The 21,943-nt window shown below is 41.8% G+C and overlaps 1 protein-coding gene across 38 annotated transcripts in view; it reads right to left on the bottom strand.

The window, feature by feature from the left end:
- Positions 1-21,943, bottom strand: part of RBFOX1 (RNA binding fox-1 homolog 1) — a 1,112,502-nt gene that overhangs the window by 255,964 nt on the left and 834,595 nt on the right. For 2 of the 38 annotated variants that reach the window (XM_086854505.1, XM_023936568.2), the window contains exon 1: positions 2,518-3,178. The exons of 31 other annotated variants lie outside the window; for them this stretch is intronic. Coding sequence is in view for 2 of the 7 variants with exons in the window: in XM_023936568.2 (XP_023792336.1) it covers positions 2,518-2,661 (144 nt within the window). In the remaining 5 variants the exon portion in view is untranslated. Of the gene's footprint in view, positions 1-2,517; positions 3,182-4,350; positions 4,465-21,943 lie in introns of those variants that run through there. 5 more of the 38 variants (XM_086854507.1, XM_086854508.1, XM_023936577.2 and 2 more) reach the window with 5 other exon arrangements.

Raw genomic sequence — 21,943 nt, 5'->3', positions numbered from 1 at the left:
TTGCACAGGCAGGGGGGATTCACTAGTTATTAAGTTGCCACATAAAGCTTTTAGGTCACCTGTATTTAAGATCAATAGACAACTTGATAGAGAGAGAAAAACATTTACAGTTTCGCTGAAATAGTGGTATTTGCACTAAACGTACAAACCAAGTATTTTTGTTCGTTTGCTCTAAACTATCAGATAGGGGAAAAAATAGAAAAAAACCCAAGTAGATTGTCATGGTAAAAGTTTATTAATGTTTTTCAAAAATAACTTCTTATTCTTTTACTGTTTAAAACCAGAACCATGTTATATTGGCTTTGCAGGTGATGTCAACTCAGTCCTCTCTGCCTGGCTAATTTTGAGATAAAGTAGCATTGTTTCTAAACAAATACTTAACCAAATGCATAAAATAAGAGATCATATCCGAATTAAGAATATGATTATCTGACTCTCTAGGAATTCAGAATAACTAAAATGCCAACCAGCAATCAAAAGAAGCAACAAGCACAGAATTTTGAACCTGCCACAATTTTCATCGTAAATTTATCAGACTTTTCAACCTGTTATATAATTGTGATTAGTACAGGCAGGATGATTCCAAACTGACAATAGGGTGAAGGAGATGAGAAAGCAAACACTTTTAATAAACACTTTCAGTGTGGCAGTTAATCCACTTAAAGAGTTAAAAATTATCCGCTAGATACAGCGCGTTGTAAAGTGCATTAGCAATCACTTCTCATCTTTCTCTCAGATGGAATAGATGCAATTGAATTCCCTGTTTTAAAGTATTCATTAGAGTTGCACAGTTCCTTAAACCTTAAAGCAGTGCCATGCTATAGATATGTTTGCATAATGATACTGCAATATCTCACTGAGGAAGGTTATTAGAGCACCCAGCCTCATCTTTGTTATCCTTTATCAGCTCCTTGTGTGGCCACGTTGACCTCTCACCTGAATTCCCATTTTTCCTTTCAAAAGTCCTGTCTTCAACATAAAAACTGTTCTTTGACAAACTCAAAACAACAAATCCAGAACAAAACACAGGAGTACATTCTGTATGTAACCACTAAGTGCACAAGTCACACTGGATCATTAAAAGCTGATCTATAAATGCCATTCCCAAAGCAGATCCAGAACACAGAACTACCATGAACACACATTTTAGTTATGGCATGCAAATCACTGAAATTTAAATACATCATATTTATCTGATGCAAATTTTAATTGCAGACATATGAATCCCTCCCACATACATGGATAATCTAGGGCACATGCAAGGATCTGTTATTATGCACTCCTGAGCTGGAAGTCAGAAATGGTTTATACTACACTACATGGGGAAAAAAAAAATCTACAGAAGGGTTTATACCTGAAAATACTGAAGCTCTCTTCCTTCAGCAGTAACAGAAAAACAAATATCCTCAAATAAAAATAAGCTGTGAATCCATTTTATCTAGTCTTTAGGAACAAAAAGAAATGCCATACATCTTTCAGGCATTTGTGAATGCAGAAATAAAGTTAGAGACTTTCAGGGAAGTCAATATGCACAGAAACTGTTGTGGTGGAAGTTGGAAGAAATGCCCCTATATGTTACAGTAGGCACAAGAATATTTTTTCCTCCTGAAGTTTCAATAGAAGTAACAGAATAAAGAGGAGTAATCATTTTTGCATGACAACATATTTCTGTCTTGGCTCTACACACTTACTAGATGACTCTGTAATGGTGGATTCAGTTATAAAATAGAGCAGGATACAAAGATGATTCCAAAATTCTAGTTAAAAAAAAATATATATGGTATTATCCAGTTATTTCACATTATAGCAGGGAGGGAGTACCAAATATTAAATAATTTAGGAAGAGAGAGTAGGAGGAAATATTTTTAAAAAATCCTCTCAGTACAATGGAAATGAAATTTAAAAAAAAAAAAGAGTAGAAATTGGTATTGTTTTGCTGATACCAAAATATTTTTTTAAACCCAGTCCAATATACTTCAGCGATACAAGTATTCTGCACAGCTATATCTTTATAAATCATCATTTTCCCTGTGAACTAAAATCAGCTTGGCTTTAATCAGCAGCATGTTTTAACACAGACTTAAAATTCCTGCTTTCAAAGAAGGCTTAAACAAAATTGCCATTGGGCACATTTACATTAGAAGTATAATTTATGCCTGCAAGTGAATAAAGAGCAGTCCTTTATGGCTGAAACTGCTACAGCATCCACGAGAAATGCAGACACAGTACTGTGTTAAATATCTATAAACATCACCAACAGAGACCGCAAAAAAAAAAATAAAATAAATAAACCAACACCAAAATACCGGAAGATATGCGAAGGCTCGATGCTCTGCTAAAACATATTTTCTACTCACTCTCACATTCCTAAGTGCAGGCAACAGCACTCGCTCCACACGGTGGGAGACATTTATACAGTCTATTCACACAGAAAAAATACCTCCCCGACTGCAAATCCCCCAAACGACGCTGACAAAGCAAGCGGTGCGAGGAAAAGGAAAAGTTAAGCAAACTTACCTGCTGTAAGTACATAAAAGTCAAGGCACAGGAGAGCTGGGGACACATGCCCACATTCGGCAGTGCCACGCAGGTTGCACCCGTAAGGGGATGCTGCATGGTGTTGCTCTGAAGTCTACGTAGAACAAGTGAGGGGGCTTGCATGCAAGCACGTTTGCCCTATCTTGTCACTACGGGTTGGTTGTTGTTTTTCTTTTCTTTTCTTTTTTTTTTTTCCCCTCCCTTTCGATTATTTAAATAAGAAACGCTGTTTCTCCAACGCCTTTCCTCTCCCCAGCGCTAAGCCCCTACATTCGTTTGTCAGCTAAGGCAACTTGGTAGGTTTAAACTATGATTTTTTAACAGAGAGGAAAAAAAGAAGACACAGCCTGCAGCCTATTGATGAGCAAATGGAACTTCCTCAATGACAGAGAGCTGAAGCTTGTCTCACAACAGTAGCTGCTGACTAGGAGAGAGAGAGAGAGACTCAGTGAGGCTCAGTCGGCTGGTGCTGATGCTGCACAGCTTCTCATTTGTCAAATGGGTCCTAGGGCAGGGTCTTTACCACTCACCAAAATTCAAATACTGCATTTTAAAAATCCCTGGAGAGGCTAGGAAAGGAGAGAAAGTGAGCGTGCTCCATCGCAGGCATCCATGAGATCTGGGCAATTAGTGTCATTGCCCAGCTGGGACTGGATGCCTGTTATGATTCTGCACGCACACAGACACACTCACACACTTCCCCCCTCCCAGGACACCTGACTGGAAAAGGGCTTTCCCCTTCTAAGAACACAAGTATGAAGCACAAAGTAGGAAAGGGAAAGAATCTTGGCTACTCAAGAGGATTCCAGCAAACACACGGCGCTATCAGCACGTGAGCTTTTTTAAAACACAAATTAATTTTATATCTACATTTCATTCGCTATCCAGCTTCCCAGAGAAGCCTATAAAAGCATTACAGTCCAACTGTGCAGGAGCTGTGTAGCCACTGCAGCAGAAACACTGGGAATGAAGCAGGATTCTCTGGCATACTGTGTCTACTTGACTGGGGGGAGGGGAGCACACTTGGATAAAGACTGTATCTTAAAATTGGTCTAAAGCCCATCTCATCTAAAATTACAAATTTATTTGACAGCTAGTCAATCTATTACCAAGGACTGCCCTATCAGGTTACATGGAAAAATTACATTTGCAATTTTCAGAATTTAATGTTTACTTTCTACTTTGAGAACGATACCTCAGAATTAGTATTCCACTCTTGCCAGCTTTTTATTCACCCCCCCCCCTTTATTTTATGGAGTAATAATTATTCATTAGTAGATCTAGTTAGTCTTTATGTAATAAAGTAGGATGTGACCTGCAAATCAAATAATTTATACTACAGCTTGTCCTTGAGGTCCTATATTACAGGTCTTTTTTTTTTTCCTGAGATACAACTCAAGTATAACAGAAGATATTACTATTTTTAATTAGAATTTGACAAATTAATTAAATATTAATTCTTCAAGAAAGAAGGTCAAACCTCAAAGAACCCACCTGAGGTTTTGAAGGGGTTCCTTCTTTTAAAAGGACTCTAAAGAAGATTTGAAAATCACCTATTTTATAGGATACATAATTCCCACAAAACACAGCCGAGACCAAGAGTTTAATGCTAACAACAATAAGCAAATAACCCACATATAGGAAAAGTCTATTTTATCAACGGCATAACTGGTTTGATAAAAGATCCACACCTTAAAAACAAATAATAGTCCCCGCTTAACTGGAAACAGAATCAAAACACGTCACTGCAACTCAGGTGCTACATTAAAAAAAAAATCATTTCTTTTTCATTCTACATGTGCGCACACATACCTGCACCCACACAGACCTCAGAGACTGATTTAGATCCACTAAGTCTTCTTCATGCAAAACTGAACATTTTCCAGCAGAATCAGTTATTATGTAATTTTCTTTCTCAAAGAAAAAGCAGTCAATGCAACAAAACCGTAACTCGGTAATCGGCACCAGGACAATCGAGCACAAACTTACAACACAGGAACTGGCTTTGGCTTAGGAAACACCCATGCTGTTGCAGTTTATCATGGACTCATCTACTAGAACAGCCCAGATTATTTACTCACAAAAAAAAACCCCAAAACAAACCCCCATCACTGGAAAAAAACCAAACAAAAACCCCAAACCAGCAACCAAAAAACCCCTCATGCCACAGAGCGAGCGAGGAGGAGGGGAAATGAACCCTCTCTGTGCCCTTTCTCCTTTTTTCATTCTTTCTCTGTGCCTTAAGCAGCCTCCTGTTCTGACAGGAGTATGCCATACTTTTCTTCATTCTTTTTATTTTTTTCCCAGCCCAGAAAGGCTGTTATTCTGCAAATGCCCTAAGCTGAGAGAAGTTTTCCCTCAGTTCAGTTTCATATGAAATACCATAAATAATACATGGCACTTTAATGAGACCTTATCAGCATGTTTAATGAAAAACAAATACGTTATGTAAGGTAACCAACTCCTTCTATATTATGTCAAAATCAAAGGCAGCATGCTTCCTAGCCAAACAGTTTGGAACTATATAAGTCTATCCAATTTCCCAAAGTGAGGTTCTGGAACGTGGTGATGGTCAAGCAAAGCTTCTTCTGTCTGTTGCTCTATTTTACAGCTAAAAGGACATCCATAAAACAGATTAAATTCTTAAAAGCAGTGTGTTGAACAATTACTTCAAGAGAATTTAGCACTGTCAATGTAGCTAACAGTCATTGTAAAAGTGAATTTCTCATTGGCCTTTTATCCTTAATTTTCACTCAATTTGAAGTCAGAAAAACATGACCCACAAATCCTGCCATTTACATAATTATATTATTCAAACAAGAACAGCAATATCTTAACTATTCAAATCACCTATACACAGACAAACAATAAACATACATAATTCAGCAGTGTAAGAGACCAAAAAAAGAAACACAATTCTTTAGCCTGATATATGCTCCTTCAAGAGATGCAGAGAGGAAAGTCATTACCAATTTTCATCCCTTCCAAGTATAACTTGTCATTATGTCTAAAAAGAAAAAAGGTAACAAAGTGTGTTTTATTTTTATAAATATAAAATCAATGTCTCTTCTTTAAAGCCATTTCCTTGTTTACACACACTTTTGTCCCTAACCCAGCCCATTAATCAGCCCCACAGTCCCAGTTATGGCTATATATACCCTGAGTGCCACCTCAGCTGTGCCAAAGGGACACGAATGGCTGTGCACAGCCTGACCTTCCCTGCCCCTGCACAGGGACAGCGTCCCTGGAGCAGCACCACGCACTCCCACAGGCCAGCACGGCCCCCAGCCACACCTCACCTGCAAATTATCAACAACTCCATTTTCCCTTCATTCTGCCACAACCAGAGCGTGCAATTGCAAAAATAACCTTCAGCACGTGACATTTCCCTCCATAGCTCTGCCCTCTTGGGTCAGCAGCTGAACTCACCCCACGCTCAGCTGCTGATGTTATCAAGTTCCTATCAATTAGCAACAAATACCAACATTTTACAAGAAAAAAAGGCCAACCATCTACACTGCCCACATCAGCCTCTGTGGGAGTTCCTAGAAGCATTCTAGGAGATAAAACCTTCTTCCACACTGATAATGGATCCACCTGAGATGCAATGACACCATGAGAGGGAACAGTCCCTCCTCCAGCCCCTCTGGGTTGCCCATGTCATGCTTCACAGAACTTGCCCACAGGCACTTTCTCCCCACATCCTTTGAGAACACCATTTGAAAAATGCCACCAGGAAAGCCTGGGTCAATCTTGAATCTGCAATTAAAAAGATGAAAGCAGAGAAGCTCTGAAACAAAGAAGCAAAAAGGACCAACAGCACTTCTCACATAGCTGACTTACAAATCCAAACCCACTTAGATTAGCAGTGCATCTGTTTATTTAACGTAACACGTTCTATTTAAAATCAGCCACTCAGTTCGTTGTGACCTGGTAGTCAACTTCAAACTCAAGTCCAAATTTTGCATTTCCAGACCTCTGACCTAGAAGTTAACCTTTGGAATGACCACAGCAGACTGTCTAACATTCAAACCATTTCCATCAAGTAAAGGAAGGCTCCGAAACGCATCACCTGCTCCACCACACACCATTTTACACTCAAACTCCTCTCAGTAGTAGCCTGCCTTAAGAAGTTCACACATAGAGGAGACATGCAGTATTCCCAGTATTGTATGCCTCCAGACATCAAGTGTTAGAAAAAATAAATCATGACTGCATGCTCCATGTGAAGAAGGTAGTTTCTTCTCAACTTTATAAAGCGGTTGATGCGGTACAAAAATAATTCAAGCAAGTGGCACAGAATCTAATAGTAGAGCAGTCTTTTCTCTATCCTAACGCCTTATCTAACACCACATGAAAAAATAGCTCCTAGGACTTGAAACCAAGAAAAGCAGCGTATTATAAAATTGAATAGATCAGTAACATTTTCATAATTACTATAAATTATCGATATCTCTCCCTGTATTTCAAATAGTATTCTATTTTCTGTAGATATACTACAGCTTTTTAAAATAAAGTGGGGTAATATAGCAGATTTTTTTTTTAATACTCTGTATTGTCAAAAAATATTAAATCAAAGGGTTTCCTCTCTGTTCTCATAAACTAAAAGGCAATATCTCACCCTTCCAGTGGTATTTTCTTGTCATGACTATCCCTATTTCTAATACCAAGTTTATGTTCAGATTGCTCTCCTTTAGTAGGTTTTTGCACAAAGATCAGGACATTACAGAGGCTTGTGCTTACCTCAGGCAAGTAAGAATCACTAATTTTCTGTTTCTATTAAGCACGGTGTTACATCCATTGACTTCTCCAGTACTTCATACCCAGCCTCTCCCAAGCCTCTGTGGCAGAGTTAACCTCTTCAGCACCACTCAACACACCTTTCACAAGCATTCAGCAATAACTAGATTTTTAACAACAGCAGCAGCCAAGAGCCCTTATTTCCACCAACGTGCTCGGGTGGGGGGGAAGGCAACACAATAAATAAAATGTTCTGCTTTTACAGAGCGAGGGGCAGCTCCGAGCAGCGTTCCCTGGCAGGGGTGATCCCCCTATTTGGGGGCACTCTGTGGGGAGCCTGGGGGGCTGGAACAGGGCTGGAAAGGGCTGGGACAGGGCTGGAAAGGGCTGGAACAGGGCTGGAAAGGGCTGGGACAGGGCTGGAAAGGGCTGGGACAGGGCTGGGAACAGGGCTGGGAACAGGGCTGGAACAGGGCTGGGAACAGGGCTGGGAACAGGGCTGGGAACAGGGCTGGGAACAGGGCTGGGAACAGGGCTGGGAACAGGGCTGGGAACAGGGCTGGGAACAGGGCTGGGAACAGGGCTGGGAACAGGGCTGGGAACAGGGCTGGGAACAGGGCTGGGAACAGGGCTGGAAAGGGCTGGGACAGGGCTGGGAACAGGGCTGGGAACAGGGCTGGGAACAGGGCTGGAAAGGGCTGGGAACAGGGCTGGAACAGGAGCGGGGGGCGGTTCGGGTGCGCTCCCGCTCCGCCGTTCCGGGCGCTCCATCTAGCGGAGACACGGCCCGAGCGGGGACACACGGCTGGAGCGGGGACACACAGGGCTGGAGCGGGGACACACAGGGCTCTACCGGGGGGACACACACGGCTGGAGCGGGGACACACAGGGCTGGAGCGGGGGACACACACGGCTGGAGCGGGGGACACACAGGGCTGGAGCGGGGGACACACACGGCTGGAGCGGGGGACACACAGGGCTGGAGCGGGGGACACACACGGCTGGAGCGGGGGACACACACGGCCCGAGCGGGGGACACGGGTCATTTGGGGGGACACGGTTCATCTGGGGGACACGGGTCACTCGGGGATGGAGGGGCATGGCACATTCCCGGGGGGAGCTGGACACAGCCGGCCCTCCCTGCGGACACGGCCCCAGCAGCGGCAGCCGCCCGGAGCTGCCCGGGGATCGGCATCCCCCCCCTGCCCTCTGCATCCCCCCCCTGCCCTCTGCATCCCCCCCCCTGCCCTCGGCATCCCCCCCTGCCCTCGGCATCCCCCCCCCCCTGCCCTCTGCATCCCCCCCTGCCCTCGGCATCCCCCCCCCCCTGCCCTCTGCATCCCCCCCTGCCCTCGGCATCCCCCCCTGCCCTCTGCATCCCCCCCTGCCCTCGGCATCCCCCCCCCCCTGCCCTCTGCATCCCCCCCTGCCCTCGGCATCCCCCCCTGCCCTCGGCATCCCTCCCTGTCCTCGGCATCCCCCCCCCTGCCCTCTGCATCCCCCCTGCCCTCTGCATCCCCCCCTGCCCTCGGCATCCCCCCCTGCCCTCGGCATCCCCCCCCTGCCCTCGGCATCCCCCCCCTGCCCCCGGCATCCCCCCCTGCCCTCTGCATCCCCCCCTGCTCTCGGCATCCCCCCCTGCCCTCGGCATCCCCCCCTGCCCCCGGCATCCCCCCCTGCCCCCGGCATCCCCCCCTGCCCTCGGCATCCCCCCCTGCCCTCGGCATCCCACCCTGCCCTCTGCATCCCCCCTGCCCTCTGCATCCCCCCTGCCCTCTGCATCCCCCCTGCCCTCTGCATCCCCCCTGCCCTCTGCATCCCCCCCTGCCCTCGGCATCCCCCCCTGCCCTCGGCATCCCCCCCTGCCCTCGGCATCCCCCCTGCCCTCTGCATCCCCCCCTGCTCTCGGCATCCCCCCCCTGCCCTCGGCATCCCCCCCCTGCCCTCGGCATCCCCCCCCTGCTCTCGGCATCCCCCCCTGCCCTCGGCATCCCCCCCTGCCCTCGGCATCCCCCCCTGCCCTCGGCATCCCCCCCTGCCCTCGGCCGTGCCTCGCCGTCCCCCCGGGCTCCAGCGGCTCCGAGACTCGGCACAGAGCCTGGGAAGGCAGCGAGGCCGGGGCAGGAGGAGCAGGAGGTCTGGGGATGCTGAACCATGGCACAGCAGGGGCAATGAGGGCAGCAGCGCCGGTTTGGGAAAGTTTGAGATGATGGGACATTCCATGGCTGGGGAAAAAACAAACAACAAAAAAACTCAAATAGCTTTACCTAAACTGCTACCTCCAGACTCGGGAAGCAGGGACACAGACAGACAGACAGACCCAAGAACATGAAATGGAAATTGGTGCAGCAAAAATCCTCTGTGGATGCCACTCTCACCTCCCTTAGCACAGAGGTAATGCAGACACCACGACATTTCATTTAGAGAAGAACAGGGTGCTCACACCCCCCGTGCTTTACTGCCACAACACCAAATCAACTCTTCCAAACCGGCCCTTAGAGCACTTCTTTGGGTCTGACACATTGGTGCAAGCCTGCATCACAAAAGGACCCCTTGAACACAGGTGTCCACTTAATAATTAGCATTTAGGTTATTCTTTATATAACAAGCTCAGAGGGACAACAAGTGTGCCATGTGTAGTCTTGCCCTGCAAGGTTTTTCCACAATTTCAGATGAGAAGACACGACAATATTACCCTTATAAAATTAACTCAATGAAATTTAAAAACTCAGGATTTTTTTTTTTTTTAAGTAATCTAAAAAAATTAAGGAATATGAACCACAGAAAATTCTGTACACCTTGTTAAGCTCTAGTCCATAGAATGGGGGGGGCTACAGACTACTCAGAAGTGCACAGCTGGACCTGAAGTGACAAAGCCTATTTTCCCCTGCTGCCACTTGTGGCAGTTTGTCAAGTATCAGACAGGGGAAAGAGTATTTGACAAAAAGACATACTGTACATATTTCACTGAAAATTATTTTTACACAATTTTTTTTTTCTTATTTTATATAGACATAAGTTACTGTTTTGTTCACACATAAAACACTTACTTTAAACTAAAATGTTTACACAAATTCATTAACCCACAGAGGTTTAGCCCATTTGTTTTGTTTTGCTCCATCATTTGTACTACCCACATGTCACACTTTGCTGCTTTTATAAATTCACAAGGCAAGAACTTAACTTTGAGGACAAAATGAGCTGCAGGAGCACATAACTTTAGAGCTTGTTTCCATGTAACAGCAATAAAAGTTAAATAACCAAAGGACCATCAAATGTAATTGTAAAAATACATAGTAGGGCAACATAAACACATCTTGATCAAAAAGCTTTTTAATGAACTATTATTAATCTCTTAAAAATTAAAAGCATATCAAATCTCAGAAGGAGAACAAGTGATAGATTAATTATGCTATTATGTAAAGGTTGCCTCTTTCTCCCGTAGCAATTAAATTCACTGGACATCAGCACAGTTTCCTTCGACAGTGAAACCACTTCTTTTATTATTTTCTCCACATCTGAACATCCCCTCATATATTCTAAGTCCACCATACTTAGTCCTCAATGCTGGACTCATTTTATGTATAACAAATAGATATGAACATGCTCATGTATTGAGCCAAGAAATGCTCCCTGTCTCCTCTTCCCCAGCCCTTTGCTGTCTGTCCTCTCCCCAGAGTGTGGGATCCCTCCAGGGCAATGAAGGATTCCTTTGCAGCTCCCTCGAGGACTTTCTTTATCATCATCTATCAGCAAAATCCAAAATATTCCTCATCCTTTTGGCCCTACCCCATAACATGGGCTAAGTCACTTTCAAATTTAGCTCAGTGACTCCATCATCTCTAATTCTTTCTTCTGGATTTGAATCTGAATTTTAACTAAAACTTCAAATTCTTGTGACCAAGGCTGACAGGATCTAGTTAAATACCCAGCTTACCCAAAGAGATAAAGATATACTCAGGAGACCTAAAATCGAGGGGTTTGTAGCTTTAAGCTTCAGTTTATACTGAATCCCTACCAAGGCTTTCCAAGGTAGGCATCTACACACTCTCCAAAATCCCATTCCAGAAGACAGGTATCCAATGCCATGACCCCATCTTACCCCTGTGCCAGCATCTAGGAGGAAAAGGTTGTTTTGTTTTTTCTAACTTAGGAATTTTGGCTCTCTAACCCTTGCAGAATGGCAAGTTTTGCATAAGAAATTGATACAAAGCTGCCTGTAAAGGGTCGTTTAGTTTGAGATGGGGACAGAAGTACTGCGTGAGAAAGTCCAATTTTATACACAGAGTCAATATTGGCTCCTTTCTTTCTCCTCTGGTTTATTCACCAATTTTGAATGAAGCAGTTGCTTTTTTTCCTGACTGCATTTTCTCCTCAATTGTCCAGGGACCCTGTCCTTTCCATATTACATTTCCAGTTGTTTCATTAGTGTAACCTCTTTCAGTTCATGAATCCAGTATCAGCTCCCTCCTCTCTTCACACTCTAATTGGTCTTTTTTTTTTCATCTTTTCCTACTTCAATTGATAAGGTGTCACACTCCACACCACTGAGTCTTTTTCTTCCTCAGCTACTAACTAGAGTCTGAAAATTCATCTACAATATTTTCTTGAAGCTGTTTGCTTTCATCAACACTAATCAGCTCTCCCTTGTTGTAGTGGCCCATCCTTCTCCTCTCCTACCTGCAATTTCTTCCCCTCTAAACTTCCTTAATGCAGTGAAATTCACACTGGAAATGCTGAATTCACTCTCCTGCTCCCCTCTGCTGATTTTTGGAACTATTGCACTATTTCAGCATAAAGTTCAAGTTTTCCATCCTCCAGGATTCAAACCATCCAAGGCTCAGCATTAAAATCTACTCCTGTTGGACAGCTACATGCTCCTTAGTTTCTCCCTACGACCCTCTCAATATTCTATGTCACAAACCCACGACCAGGCTCCTTTACTCAATCCCAATTCGCATTTCACTCGGGATGGGACCTTCACCTCCCTTGCAAAGTGATTTCCAGAGAACAGAGCTCAGCACACGCTGCATGTGCGCTGCAGAATGTACAGAAACAGGCTGGACACCCTGGAGAGAGGCAGGTTTGCTGCAGGTGCTGCTCAGCATGGACACCTGCACACCAGCCAACTTCCCCCTGACTCCTGAGAATCCCCCAGTCATGGCAAGCACAAAAATCCCACACAAAAACCCTCACAAAAACCCATTTAGTCCTCACTTAACTCTCCAACCTGATACTTTGCAGCTTCACCTATCAAACTAACTTCTCTTCTGGGAAAGGTTTCTACATGGACATCCCAGGAGCACAAAAGGAGCAGAAACACTTCTCATATGAGGCCAAACAGGTAAGTTAAAGCTGGCCAGGGGAAGCACGTGCCCTCCTCTTCAGCCAGAGCCCTGACATGTTTCCACAAACAGTAGGTCTCCAAAACTTATACTCAATTTCTGCTCAAAAAATGCAGAAGAAATACATCAAACAGATAAAATTCATCAGCAAATACTGTATTTAAATGAAGGGACAGAGAACTGCCACACTTCAAGTGACATGTTTTTTATAGTGGTTGTTCAAAGCAATACAAAGCCAAGACTTTAACTCACTTTCCACAAAGTTCAAGAAAATATATCCATAAAACACCCATATTAAATAACAAACACAGTTCTGCACAAGCCTTGTGCATTATTACAGATATAAAGTCAACATTTAAAATTGGGTAAATTGCAAAATTATTCACATCAAATGCTCACATACCTATTCTTCCTCACAACTCCCAAACTTTTCTCAGCTCTGAGCCAGCAGCTGCCTCAGCAATGACCCCAGGGCTCCTCCCAGCACAGGTGCTGGTGGTGATGGAGATTGCTGTGCTGCAGGACACCAATTGGGATCAGCTGGGAGCTCAACAGCCATCAGGTGTCACCATCAGCTGTCACCATCAGGCCTGGTCAGCACGAGCCACCCCACCCACACACAAAGGGTTCCACCTCTAATTGCACATCTCATTTTGTGCCTTCCTCTTTTTGAGAGGGAACCCCAAAGCCACAGACCTTCCCTGCCTGTGCACATAAATCCCTTCCTGCTCCACAGAAAACCTTGACCCTTATTAAGGTGCAGCACAGATCTCACTGGATCAGCTACATTATGTTCATTATTGATGCAGTTTTACATTGGATCTTGAATTTTTACTTGAAGCCAGTATTATTGGTACCAAAACTACATTCCCTAATTCTAAAAAGAAACATTTCTGGGCTGCTACAAGCTTACCTATCAATAAAAAGCTAAAATATCAAATCTTAGAACCATCTTCACTGGAATAACAGTTAGAAACAAAATTAAATGCAAGGACTCACCAGTAATCTCCAGACAGGGCAACTTCAGGATCTCACAGATAACCAGAAGAGCAGAAAAAAACCCCACCAGCCTACCTAAAACCAGCAGCTAGACAACAAATAACAAAGAGTAAAATAGCTGTAGCATTGTTTCATCCTCCATTTACCACGAGGCAAACTGGCTGGAACTGGTGGAAGTCTGAGCTCTCAGGGAGTGCAGTCCTGGCTCTCTAAACACAAAACACCTGCAGTGCTGCAGAGAAGGCAGCAGGAACATTTTTCTCAAGAATTTACTGATGCATTTCAAGTTAAATTGCATTGTAAGTTTATCACTGTATATAATTTTATCATTTTCTACAATAAAATAATACTAAAAGAAGGGCAGTTGTGGGATTGGATAATCACTTACACCTGGTACACACCACAGACCCTCAAAAAGTTCTCTTGACTTAAGGTGTGCTTTCATGTACTTCTCATTCTTACTTAAATATTTCAGCACTTAGTGCTGAAAAGTCAATATGACTTTAAAGACTGAAATAATGTGGAAAGAAATAAACTTGAAACAAGCAAATTTTAACAATCTTGTTTACCTAAATATTGCCAAAGTAATTAAATTGCCATAAAGTACTTAGTGAAGGAGCTAGACGGCCTTGCTGCATAATTCATCAGTCATTTTAATCCTGGTGATGAGTATCAGGTTCTCTACAGAAATGCCTTTAAAGAGTGCTTAAGAAAAATCATTGATAGGGAATTATGAGATGTATTACTAACAGATAGAACAATCCAGCAAAACCCACCCTATGGCCTCTGTAATAGCAAATGATACTCATATAGAAAAAACTCATACCCCTGAAGTCACAGACAAACTGCAAATGCTAATACTTTACACAAAAGTCTGAGTTAATACGTTCTCCCCAGCATTTGCCTTCACTGATACTACACACAAAGAAGAATTTGCTCAGTTCTGAGGTTGCTCTAGATCTCAGTCACTTGCAAGCTGAAAGCAAAAATTTCATCAACAAAGTGGATTTTATATATCAATAATGAAAAAAGTAAATTTACATACTTTACCAAGAGCGTGACCTAAATAATAAAGCCTACAAAACACCAGAATTATCTATGTAATTAGAATTTAAACATCCTGACTGCTTTATTCCATACCTGTTTCCCATACAGAGCTTGACCCTCCCTCAGTCAGTTGAGAATATGCATAGGCCAAACAACACTGAAGTGACTGAATCAAAAAATAAACAATCTTTGGTTCCTTGTTTTCATTCATTCTTTTTTGTTCTCCAGCATTCACCCCTGCCCCTACAAAACCTTGGAATTGTGAGCCAGGGCAGAACAATCAGCTGCTCCTGTGGGACCTGCACACACAGCCCCATCTGCACTGGGATGGGAGAGATGCTCAGAAGAGGCAAAATCATGAGATTTCAACCCATTACCTTCTGGGTGTTACATAATAGTTGTTAGTCAGATTTGAGCAGGAGCTCAGATTGACTTGAAAGGACCAAAGTCAAGTTCATGAATAAAGTCCCATTTTCTCTGGTGACCTTTCAAAGACTGCTAGAATCTCTTGAGAATACTGCCTTGCATGCTTTTTGGGAAGAAAGTACAGGGAAATGGCCTAAACTCAAGCATTTAATTCCAAAGAGTTGAAATTTATCAATTTAACCTGAGGATGAGTCTCAGGTCTGCGGACACTCCCTAATGAGGTGCTGCAAACCCCTCTCTGTGGCAGTGGTGTGAGGAAGACACAGCTGCCCAGATGTGGGTACTGGGGGCTGGTGCCTCTCCCTTTCCTGCCACACCTCACCTGTGTCCAAAAGTGGATTCAGTGGGAATCCCTTGGCTTTGGGAGTCAGAGGAGCCATCATCTCATAGGTGTGCTCACTTAGTCCCAGGACATTCTCGGTGTGCTACCATCAATTAATGCTGTGTCTCCTTTGGCATGCTGAGCCCAGCTTATGGCCCTTGTCATTTCAGTTTATGTGCTCTAGCTGTCCACATCACATGCCTGGAGAACAACAGTAGTTTAAATTCAGGAATTTCTGGGTTTCAGAGCAAGAAAAATTCAAGTGTTCAAATCCTCAACCCTACACATAATTCCTCTGTAGCTTTATTGTTAAATAATTAATTGATTATGTGACTTTCTGAATATAAATATGTGACTTTCTAAACATCCAGGTTTCCTACTGGCAGTGAGGAAGTTCAATGCAGGGAATAACAGGCTTTTGTAGGGGATGAACATTTTAATTTATTGTTGTCTTTATCTGTTGTTACTGTAAATGTAGTATTTGCTAATATAATTTAAATAACTGAGAGACTCCATCTGAAAAATGAAAATGACAGATACATTTAATACAACAAATTTACTGATCCCAAGTAATCAAGTGCTTGGTTGGTTTAGTGCCACCCCCACAAAAAAAAAGCTAATATGCACTCTGCAAACTTTCTTCATTGGATGTTTAAAAAAATTAAGTGGCACAAACATATTTTAGCAAGGTTTCCACACTTGCTACAATACAGACAGTTGTACTGGGCACTGGAGAGGGATGAGGTCAGTGACAGGAAGGGAAATGTCATTACCTAATTCCCATTCTGCTGCCAACTCTGACCTTTGGATTCCATTTCAAACCCAGCTATCGTGTTACCAAAATAATATACTACAGCATGGATACTGTTTTGTTAATATGATATGTAGATTCCTAATAGGAATTTCATCCTTGCCACTAAATTGCAGTTATGCCAATTGTGATGTATTTTTATGTGCATGTGGCACACTATTTCAAATCAGGCTACTGCATTCTTTTCTTTCCTTGACATACAAAGAGCCTGAAGAAAAAAAAAAGATCAAAAATTCAAGCTGAATTCCATGTCAGCGCTTGCAACTTGAGTTGATTTTGTACAGCACATTCCAAGTGGTCATCTTCCATTAATAGATCCTTACTAATGATAAAGTGTCAAAATCTTAAAAAAACCTTGAGGAGGATAGAAAATGACATTCAATCAAACAATACAGGAGCAAGACACATGGACTGAGATTTGATTTGATGCTAATATTTAAGAAGTAGGGAAAACATTCCAAATGGCAGCTGTCTATGCCAGGCAAGCCCTGCTGCCTTCACACAAAATGTGAATTCTGAAGGAACAAAATGATAGTTTCTTTGCAGAAGTAAGCTGTGCAATATTGATTCCTGCAGCATGATACTAAAAGCTGGGCCTTCTAACCCTGGGTAATGATCATGAGAAGGAAAGCAGTGAGATGAGGTACAATCTCACATTAATTGCATGTTTTCTTAAGCTGCCTAATTTGCTGTGAAACTGGAGGGACGCGAGGAGCTGAGGAGAGGGCAAAATCCATTAAACTTGCTTAAAATTTGGTTGTAAGTGACTCTACAGAGGAATTACAGAAACATCCTTTATAGGATAAAGGAGATGAAGTAGCAGGTGAGCCCAGCTGGAAGCACCCAGGAGAGAGAGGGTCACCTGGCACAGCTCAGGTGCAGCAGCACTGAAATTCCCCCAGTGCTGATCACATCATGGAGGTTTCTGTTGTGAGCAGCTGTAATTTGTTATTGATACTTGCATTCACAGGCACTGGAGAGAAAAAGATTTGTTTGTCAATGCCAGCTTCTGATCATTCTGCAAGGAAATCACAAGAAAAAGATGGCAATTATCTCCAGGTACAAGTGATCTCAGAAATGTGATATCCTTCAATTAAATATGTAATCTTACTCCTCACCTTCATCTTATAGCATCAGAAGGTCTTAAAACACTAGAAAATACACTAAAGGATAATGTCTTCTTCCACTGAAATGTGGGCCCCTTGTATTTTCAAAAATTAACCCTGTGATTAGTCAAAATTCTCTGAAATTATGAAAAAATCACAAACATCCTATTTCAAATAAATAATTGTAAAGCAAATATTTTTTATTATTCAAGTAGGACCTTGACTGGATTTATTTGGGATAATTACCTCTAAGAAAACATTCTAAGCCAGAACTGATTAAAAAGTGGGAGAACTCTTCACAAGCCAGTACCCACACACTCACTATGGCATCTAAGTGTCCCACCTACTGAATTCCTGAAAGAATTCCTCATGTCAATGAATGCAAAGAGAAAAAGGTTTTGCAAAGCAAGATAGTTGACACTTAAACACAAAAACTACAGAGGCATCAGAAATTTGGAGGTTATTTTCAGATTTTTGCTTAGATGAATAAAATTTAGGAGCAAATTCTCTTGAAATCTAGAGATCAGGGAAGTGGGTATACTAAAATCCAGTTGATAAAGGAAAAAATAATCATGAATTGCACATAGCATGCAGGATTTGTGGCAGAAACCCGCTACTCTGTTGAGTCTAATTCAAGAAAAACATCCTCAGAAATCTCAGACTGAAACACAAAACCACCTCAATCTTTTTCTTTCTCCAAACAGGTGTGAAATGCAGCTCAGCTGAAAACAGTGCAGTTCAGACTTGCAAGTGAATTAAGCCTCCCAGAATGATAAATAAAACGTTCAGTAATGTGCTTGTGGTGTGACTGAATAAGGCATCTGGATAAAATTGAGAACTATAGGAGAACATTAAATCATTTTAAAAACATGCATGAACTTCGGAATGATGCTGTCACCACATTATTTATATTCTAGACAGACCAAAGAGCTATTATATTTCAGGTCTTTCATGGCAAAACAAAAGCTTTACACAAGTAATATTAAGTATTTAGATGCTTTCATGCATGATTTATTAGTTCATATTTTGCCCTGTCTCTATATTTCTCTCAATTTCAACTGCATTTTTTTGTCATTTTAGCTTTATACTGTTTGGTACTTTTGTTTTGTTATCTATTATCTGATGAACAATCTGAATTCATGCAGAGCTGGGTATGGCTGAGAGAACTTACCCTCCCTAGATCATCAAACTAAACAAAAGCAGGAGCCAAAGAAACATAGTAGAAAAACCCCTCAGTTCTGTTTAGACAAAAATATCTTTACACACCTTTAATGTTTTTCCGAACTAACCATGTTATAGAATTGCCAGCAGTAGAGGAATGTACTTCTCACAGTAAGACATAAACTGTCATTTGAAAGATTTTTTTCAGTGCTCTTCTTTATAAAGACATATAAAGCCTCACCATAAAAATAAATGTGTAAAAGAACATATTTCATTAGAAATGAGCATCATAAATTAAATGGTCACCAAAAAAAAAAATAAAGAATTAAATTTTTCTGTAATCGCCACAGTTTGTTCTTTCATCTAACTTTTAAAACACAGGCTTCACCGAGTTTGTCTCCTTGATCAGGAGTACTACTCTCTGTGGGTTTCCTATGACAGGGATTTTTTACAGCATTACCCCAAAAATGCTGCTCTGAGGCTTTACTGCATCTACCAAGGCAGAAACACTTTTCACACTTATTCAGCCTGGAATTTTCCACTTGTTCCTAACTTTTGCTCTCTTGTTCTGCCAACTGTTCTGAGTACAGCCATCAAACCTTTTGCATGGTAACCTTTTTTAATTTGCTTCAGAGCAGCTAAACATACCAAGCCATCAAAATGTCAGAGAATCAGCAGCTCCAGCTCAAATCTTTCTCCTTTTGTAGTGATCTCTGTACCAATTTAACAAACCTTTGCCTTATAACCACATTTGTTGATGTAGTATAATGCTGCATTTAAGTAGGATTTCATGTTCTGTTTAAGCAAAACAAACAAAAAAAGCCTGTCATCAACTAAACCTCTACCTGCAAAGGGGCTCTGATTTAAAGCATATTTGTAGGTAAACAAATAAAAATTGTATTGTGAGATTTGCATAACCGAGATTGATCCAGCACAGAGAAGCAGTGAAACGATTCAGCTGTGGCTGCTCCCGTGTGGGATCAGGGATTTTCTGGCACCAAGGGAAGTGGGGTTTGCTGGTGGCTGTCACACACCTCTGGGTGGGACTTCAGCTGATGCTCAGGCATTTCACGAGCTCTTCCTCTGATCATGTGAAAAGGGTTTTGGTAACCAAGGATGGAGCACTAAGTACAGAGGGAATAACACAACAAAGGCTGTCCAGGAGGACTGGACTGTTTCCTTTGGACCAGATTTCACAGAACTCCTCAAACAGAGCCCTTAACCCTCTGACCCAAAAGAACTTGGAGAATTCCTCTCTTTGAGAAGTGGCAAATGATGTGCTCAAAGTGTTCCAGTGAGCCAGAACACAGAACTGGATTAACTCCTATTCCAAAGTGTGATGATAGGGTAGATCAAATAGATAAAGTATAAAACCAGCAAAGATTATACACCACCATCTCATAATAGGTGTAAAAATGCACATATATTGATTCAGTAGATGATTATTCAAGCATACAGTAATTAATCTTTATTGTGATAGAAGCAACAGAGAGGAAAGACAAAATCTGAAGCTACTTTAAACTTATCCTATCAAACCCTTTCAGGACACATCAAAGATTTTATGTTCAGTCTGTTGGTTCAAATACTCTCATGGTGAATTATGTTTCAGGAGCCCCTTCCCTTTGAAACAGAAGGTAACTTTTCCCATCCTTGTTATACATTAATTACACCTTATGTATTTTCATAACTAGCCAGCTATAGGAAAATTACCTTACTAGTTTTTACAATAAATGCAAAATTCTTTACTGGAGAAACCACCCACACGTAAAAGCCGTGAACACAAATGCTGACAATCAGTCTGACATCCAATCTGTTTCCAACCTACAGCCACAGAAATAGAGCACTGCACATTCCAAAAAAAGACCACTAACATTTTCGCCAGTTTAAAGTACATTAAAACTTCTTTTATTACTCAGAAGCTTTGCCCCTGCTTGGTTCATCCTTCCTCCAACTCATTCACACGCACAATTAAAAGATAATCACCTAAAGTTTTTGTACTGAGCTTTCAAAAGGATGATAAGGCAGCAGACTGTCACTGAAATGCAAGGCACCGAGTTCTTAATAATTTCCTTTAATAGCCATAACTGTCATTTGAGTACATCAATGACAGCAATTGAGCCATATGAATTACATGTTGATTTCCAAATAATCAGTAATAAAAATTGTAGGATACTGTATCTCTCAGATAAGAGAGAAATGAAAAGCAAAAGGAAAAACAAAACATTTAAACAACATGGGCATTATGAAGCATGAATACTATAAAGCACTGACGTCTATTAGAATTCAAAATATTTTTGTGATACAGCATATAAAGAGGGGTTTAATGAAACTGTAATAAGATGTTTGAATAATTTGTCCTATGAACTGCAAATCACAAAACACCAGGAAGATTTATTACTCACAGAACACAGGAGCATTCTGGGAGTGATAAATTCCCAAGGGGTTGGGAGAAGAAAGAAAAGAAACCTTAAAATCAGAATTTAACCATTACTCAAAGCAATACAAACCCAAAAACTGGCACTAAGGACAATGCACTCCAAGTGATGCAGTCTGGTGAGGAAGAGGATGAAGACATTATCCAGGGGGAGGCTGGGAAGGAGCTTTAGGGAAAGGATGTGAAGAGCAGGAGGACGAGTGAACACGGGATAAGCACGTGCCCTTGCAGCAAACCATGCTTGTGTATATTGTTCTCAGCAATGATTACTAAACCTAAAACATGGACCTGAAGGTCTTAATAAGAATTCAGAAAGCAATAATCCTCTTTTGTCCAGAGCAACTCTAGACACAACTTTGCTCTTGCTCATAATTGCTCATGCTGTGGCAGTGGGATCTTCTAACATCTTTAGCATGTACTGAATGCATGACAAACACAGGATACTGAAACTTAAAGGGGGAAGAATCCTTTTTTTCCAAGACAGATGCTCGCTTCTGAAGTCTTTTCAACCTCCTCCTACCCACTGTGTTTCCTTGCAGAATGCACTATCACACAAAAAAGAAGCCTTGCTCTGTCCATGGGGTGGCAGAGGGAACGTGTGTTCACCAAAACCCTTTATTGTCTGCCCTAAACTGGGCCTATCCAGCCACCCTTGACAGCTGAATCATAAACACCAGATCCTGTGAGCTTTTCTTAAGCTTTGGAAAATAAAGTTTTAAATTTACAGCTCACCTCAAGTGTCTCTCTCTGATCAATATATATTTAAAGAGTTTTCACTGAATTAATTAGCACTTTTATTTCATATTTACTACTGCACTACTTTCACTTAAAAAAACCAAAAAGATTCTGCCTATTCACAACATCTCTGCTTCACTGAGTTTTTCCACATTACTGAACATTCATTCTTGAAAACAGAAGTATATATAGATATATTATTCAGGTGTTACAGAATGATATCAATAATCACATAAAAGATTTTGGTTTATATCCTAAAAATTAAACTTGCCAAATGCT

The sequence above is a fragment of the Cyanistes caeruleus genome, chromosome 17 (genome assembly GCF_971803275.1).
Source record: "Cyanistes caeruleus chromosome 17, bCyaCae1.hap1.1, whole genome shotgun sequence".
NCBI classification, from domain to species: domain Eukaryota; kingdom Metazoa; phylum Chordata; class Aves; order Passeriformes; family Paridae; genus Cyanistes; species Cyanistes caeruleus.
This window is presented reverse-complemented; position numbering and strand designations above follow the sequence as displayed.